At 34.3% G+C, this 6,475-nt stretch overlaps 1 protein-coding gene across 2 annotated transcripts in view; it reads left to right on the forward strand.

The window, feature by feature from the left end:
• HECTD2 (HECT domain E3 ubiquitin protein ligase 2) overlaps positions 1 to 5,001 on the forward strand; it is a 73,494-nt gene extending 68,493 nt beyond the window's left edge. For both annotated transcript variants that reach the window (XM_070470640.1, XM_070470641.1), the window contains 3 exons: positions 342 to 457; positions 1,027 to 1,170; positions 2,500 to 5,001. In XM_070470640.1, coding sequence (XP_070326741.1) covers positions 342 to 457; positions 1,027 to 1,170; positions 2,500 to 2,620 — 381 coding nt within the window. In that variant the 3' untranslated portion in view covers positions 2,621 to 5,001. The remainder of the gene's footprint in view (positions 1 to 341; positions 458 to 1,026; positions 1,171 to 2,499) is intronic.
• Positions 5,002 to 6,475: the final 1,474 nt, after the last annotated feature.

The raw sequence follows: 6,475 nt of genomic DNA on the forward strand, positions 1-6,475 counted from the left end.
GCCATGTCAGTAGATGCTAGAGTAGCTGAAAGAGTTTCAAGCTGGGTTTTGGGGAAGAGCTGTAATTTGGATTTATGCCTAGTCATCTACTTATTTTTCTAGCTAATTGCTGTTATTTGCAAGAGGGGGAATCTAAGAGTTGGACAAGATTTATAAACTTTCAGAAGCAAAAATATCCCAGTAGGAAAAATATAAACGGAGAATATTTTTCCTTAAAAAATGGTTTGATTTACTATAAGAAGGTCATGATTTTTGTTGCTTGATTCAGTGGAAACAGTTCCAGTTTCACTTTTTTTGATCATTACTTTTTCTTATCATTTTTGATAAATAATTATTGGCAGCTGCTTCGTCCAGAAGAGGTTGAAATTCTAGTCTGCGGAAGTCCTGAATTGGATATGCATGCCCTACAGAGAAGTACACAGTATGATGGTTACGCGAAAACTGACTTGACTATCCGGTGAGCTGTTTATACTTCTGAGAGTGAGGCTGCTGAAGAGGGAATGAAAGAGAATGTGATTTGTTTATTTGTGTAACTTACAATCTTTGAATCAAGTTAAGTCACCAGAAATCTTGTACAGCCCACACTGCCTTCTTTTATCTCTTGAAAGTAATGTGAGAATATTCAATATGAAATCACTTCACAGTCCCCTTGGGAGAAAGTGATAAAGTAAGCTTCTACAGAAGTCCAGAGAGTTGACTTATTTTAAAAAATGGCTTTGGTCCTAGAATTGCAGAGATGCCATGCTTATAAAAAGCCTTTTAATAGCACTGTGTTGAAAAATACGGAAAATTATATAGAAGAAAAATGTCTTATGTACTCTCCGTTGTTGGACTATTTTTATAATGATGTTAGTCAGAACTCTAATTTATATATAGAAGCCTGTCATTCCTCCATTTCAGTTTGAGAGTAGTCTGTACCTCTAAGGGAATTGTTTTGTGTTGTTACTTTATATTATTTTATTCTCATCTGCAGGATTTTTGTCATTTTATATACATTTTATATAAATTTCCTTTGGTGTCCTCTAGATACTTTTGGGATGTTGTGCTTGGATTTCCTCTTGATCTTCAAAAGAAGTTGTTACATTTTACTACAGGAAGCGACAGAGTTCCTGTAGGAGGAATGGCTGATTTAAACTTTAAAATCTCGAAGAATGAAACTTCTACTAACTGGTAAGTTTCCAGATTGTCATTCATTTTTTTTAATCTATAGGTTTTGCTAATAATAGTATGCTTGGAATTAGAAGATTCTTTCAATATGAAGTTGTTTTCTTAGAAAAAGTGCTAGAAGTAAACATGGCTTTGAAATAAGATAGACTATGGCTTAAGGTTCTTTATTAAGTTTGAGACATACCAATACTAACTGATAATAATTCCTTTCCATCAACTTTTTACTTTGCTAAGTCAATTACTTTATCATCACTTCCAGAATCTAGCTTGCTTTTCATGGTATTTAGATTGTCTGACCTTCATTTTTACTTAAAAGTTTTTATTTAAGATGCCAGGTGAGTTTTTTGGCTATTATTATAATTAGTCCCAGAAGTCCTGTTGTACTGGAATTCCTCTAGTGCTTGTCCTTTTTTTTTTTTTTTTTCTTTATCTAGTGCTCTTTGCATATGAAAGGGATGCTGATGATGGCTTTAAATTATTTTCTAGAGTGTTGGTGGGGTAATGTTGATCTACTTACTTCTTTTCCCAATCTCGTTGTAATTTCTAAAGCTGATTTGAGTAGATACTACTTTGATGATAAATAGTTTTTACTCCTGCCCTATATATTCCCTGAGCTCTGTCAGTTCTTCCTTTCATCAATTAGAACTGAAATCTGTCCTTTCCTTTATCACTGCTACCACCGACAGCTGTTCTGATTCTGTGGAGTTCATAAAAACTGAAGGAAAGGGTCTAAGAATTCTGCTGGAATCTTGGATATAGATAAAAGTGTCATCAGGTAGAGGGTTGGGAAATCTGATCAGAAAGATTCAGAAGATGAAGGGTGCATGTACCTTGAGGGCAGCAACAGGAGAAATGTGGGTATCAAGTGTCTCAGAAATGTTCTTATGATTTTTTTGACAGTCAAGGGTAAAATAATAGTTATTTTACCTACTATTCTACTGGGTCTTTCCACCCATTCAGATAGTTTGCCTTATGTGATGAGGCAATTGAGATTTGGAGACATGAAGCCACTTGAACGAGATCGCACAGCCAGAAAGTGAGGGAGATGGTATTCAGGTTGATTTGTCTGACTCTAAAAATAATGCTTCTAGAATGCAAGTTTTGTGAGAGCAGGGCCATTGTCTTGTCGGTAAATCCAGCCAAAGGATGTGGAATGGTGCCTCATACACGACAGGTACTCCAGAAGTATTTGTTCAGTAAAGGAATGGATGAGTCATCTCAGTCTAGTAAAACAGATTTGAGTGTGTGTGTTCAGGTACTTTGAAAGTTGCTTAGCAGTCATTCTGTGTGTGTTTTAAGACTTGATATCTTTGAAGAAAATGTTTCCCCTAGGTTGCCTGTGGCCCACACCTGCTTCAATCAACTTTGCCTTCCCCCCTACAAGAGCAAAAAGGACCTGAAACAGAAATTGATCATTGGAATTTCAAATTCAGAAGGTTTTGGACTTGAGTAACCAAGAAGACTTGAAATACATTTATATGTAGCATTCACTTCCCTCTTATCGTGCCTTTAACCTTTCCATGTTTTCTGTCTCAAAATACCTTGAAAAAGCTCACCAACTTTAAAAGACTGACTTTAAAAAAAAAAAATCAAATATGAAGTGTGTTCAGTAGAGGCATGGTTTTCTAAAAACACAACACTGTTTGAGTGAGAAAAAGACCAGGTGGCAGAGACAGGTGGGTCCAGTCCCTCTTTTTATAGCACTTTATCATCCTCCATAAGTGGTGTGTCACAGGTGTTCCACTGGGGAAGCATCACGCAGTAAAGAATGCAGCGATGACAGGGTCGGTGGAGCCCAGTGGCAAATTGTGTGCTGCTTGCGCACGGTAGCAACATGGATAGCTACATTATCATTAATGTAGGGCATGTAGCCATATTTTCATATAGCGGGTAAACAACAGTATAATTGCAAATGCAATTTACAGGGGTTTTTTGATATACTGGCTTTGGTCCTCTAAAGATTCTTTTCAGCCGTTCCTGAAAATCAGCATGTAAATAACTACATAATAGCCTGAGAATAATGGGATTTTGATAGTGCCATTTATTGCTAAAGATTTATTTTTACAAAGTAAATTCAGGGTTTTAGATGTGTGTACAGCTTTTACAAATCAATAAAGATGATTGTACAAGAGTGTAACTATTTTCAGACTAATTGGACTCAAGGTTATATTCTTTTAAGTATCGTCAGTCTGCATGCACACGCACAGTAAACTAGTTACTTTGAGTACTCTGTAATGTTTGTATAATCCTTTCTTCTTAAGGGTCAGAATATTAGAAAGGAAATAGATCTGAGTAGTCACTGATAAATTAAGTCAATTACAAGCACAAAAAGAGAGAACTGTTTTTATATACACTTTGATTGACATACAAGACTTATTTATAGTATTTTTTGATCACCTGTTGTTCTGAAACACTAATTTTTGAAAACAAGTAGGATAAGATATTTGACAAAAGTGAATACGATAACATTTGTGTCAAAATGACATGAAGTGAAGTGAAAGTCCCTCAGTGACATAGCTTGATGTAAAGATAAGGTTCAACATTTTGGCCCAAATGTTTGTTTTTCACTGGATTTTGAATATAGTGAATTCAAAAGTACCCTTTTTGGAGTTTCTTAATAAAGTAGCATGTAAAAAGAAACTGCATTTTAAGTCAGACAGTAAATGGTTTTAATTTACAGCAAATGAAGCAGTTTTATTAGCACATTGCAGTATTTCCAAATCGACTTCTGTATTATACTTTGATAGCTTTCCTTCAGAAAACTCTGAAGGTGTATTTGCAATAATAATGACGCCAGCATTTAGTACCAGCACATGGTTCACATGCAAATAATACTTTCCCGATTTCCAAGTCACACTACTATCTTATTGCTATGATTCCTACACCCCCACCAGCAGAATTCTTCTAGGGTGGAGGAACTAATCAGCTTGTTCTGTATTTCCAAAGCCAACTTGTGAATCTTGGAGGAAAGGAGTTAGTTCATTTACTATTCTGTTTGAGACAGAAGTGATTCCACTTTTCCACTTGGACATACTATTTAAAGGTTTTTTCTTCTTAAAATTCTTGGAACACCTAAGAGATTTAAGGGCATGTTGGTTTTGTTTTGTTTGCTCTGTTTTTAATCCATGTGCAAATAAAACTGCTTCTCTCTTTCACTGCTTGAACTAGAAAGTAAGGTGTTTAATGTAGGTTACTGCTAACTAATAAGCACAAAAGAATCATGTATAAGAAACCAGATTTAAGTGTTCGAAGTAAAATGTAAACAAAACTTCTATTTGGTAGAGATGGGAAAATTGTGTTGGCTTGGTCTGCATGTCTATGATGTGCTTGTATATCAATAGCTATGTCATTTTTAAATAAGAAGTATACAAGCAAGCCAAATTTTTAAATCACAGAGTCCATAAATAACTGGAAAATTTCTGTTGTCTGTTGTTGAAATTTATAATCATTTATCACTAAATTGCACATTGCCTTTATTTATTTATGCTCTGGTTTTGGTTTACAGTGTAATTAATACCTCATTTTTTAAAAGAACCACTACTGTTATATTTCGTTAATTTAAACAGCTAGAAAATTCATGTAGTTGCTTTCTTTTTATATAATCTGTTCATGAATTCTTGATTTTTGTATCTGCCACAGTAAATTAAAGCATTGCACACTATTTATCAGTATTTACAAAATGTTCTGTCTTTTTTTAATCTTTGTTTAATTAATCATATTTTTGTCTGTATGATCAGAAGTTTTTAACCGCCCCTCTTTTTTGTACAAATGTGTATTGTATTATGTTGTTAATTTCTGGATAAATTTTTTCAAATATTAAAGTTATATAATCAACTAGACTTCAATTCATTTTTTTGAACATTAGGCAGTGAATTAAAAGTTTAAAATATAAATGCAAACTACTCTGTTACACTGTCTTTTAAACTGGTGCTTTGGAAAATTAATACATACTCCTTCAAAAGATGTGTGTTATTGACACCAAATGCTGCTAACCTCTAACATTATTTTTCGGTATGAAACAACATACAGGCAATGACTGGATGATCACACAAATATTCCACCAAATGAACATTATAGTACCATGGAGGTCACCTAGAAATAAACTAAGTATGACATTTCATTGGCCATCAATCAACAACTTCAGATCTATTACCCCCTACCAAAACCATTAGTTTGGCCATGTTTTTCCCTTACCACATTTTCCTTGATTAATGAACAAAGAGAGGAGATTCTAAGAATGTAGGAGAGAATGTCATGGATAATAGATGAGAGAAAATAGCTAGCTGGGTGGAAGACTGAGATGAGTTTTCACAGGGGAGGGTACAAGATCAGTTCACCCAGAGGGCCTGGTGAGTGGTTAAAAATTGAGCTTTGAAACTGCCTGAGTTTGAGTTTACTGTTTAATACTTGTGTTTCCTTGGGCAGTTTAATCTGTTCATGCCTTAATTATCAAATGATAATAATTTGTGAAATGAAAATAACCCTATCTCAATGACACAATTCTGGGGAGAAATAAATGAATTAGTATGTGTAAAGCACTTACACAGTCCCTGGCATATAGTAAGCAATGTAATGTGACACCAGAGGAACCTTGGTTCCAGTGGGATTACCTCTTATAACCACTGCTTCTGATAACACATAATTCATAGAGTTGTTAAATAAACCTCTGTAGAACTATGTACGTGTGTATATACTTAATGTATGTGTATATATTATTGTAAATATATGTATTAGATGTATATTGTTGTTTAGTCACTAAGGCATGTCTGACTCTTTGCAACCCCATGGACTGCAGCCTGCTGGGCTCCTCTGTCCATGGGATTTCCCAGGCAGAAATTCTGGAGTGGGTTACAGTTTTCTTCTTCAGGGCATCTTCCTCATCCAGGGATTGAACCCACGTTTCCTGCATTAGCAGGCAGATTCTTTACTGCTGAGCCACTAGGGTTACTCATATAGATATATGCTTATACATAATATATATATATATATATATATATATATATATACACTCATATAAAATGTAGTTAGCATATATGAATAAATAAGTACTTATATCTTGCCTAACCTATAATAAGCCTTATATGTTTGATATTATTACCATTACCTTTTTGTTATAGCTCATGTATTGTAGAGATTTAGTTGTATCCTGACTTCTGTCTTTTATAATATGAATTAAAAATTTTTAAATACAGCCCATAACATTATTTTATATAGTTGTTTAGATTTAACCACATAGTTACAGTTTATTTGCACACCATTCCTTCTTTTAATGTTCTTCACACCCAGTTCTGGGATCAGTTTTTTTCCT

Source organism: Odocoileus virginianus, chromosome 7 (genome assembly GCF_023699985.2).
Source record: "Odocoileus virginianus isolate 20LAN1187 ecotype Illinois chromosome 7, Ovbor_1.2, whole genome shotgun sequence".
NCBI lineage: Eukaryota > Metazoa > Chordata > Mammalia > Artiodactyla > Cervidae > Odocoileus > Odocoileus virginianus.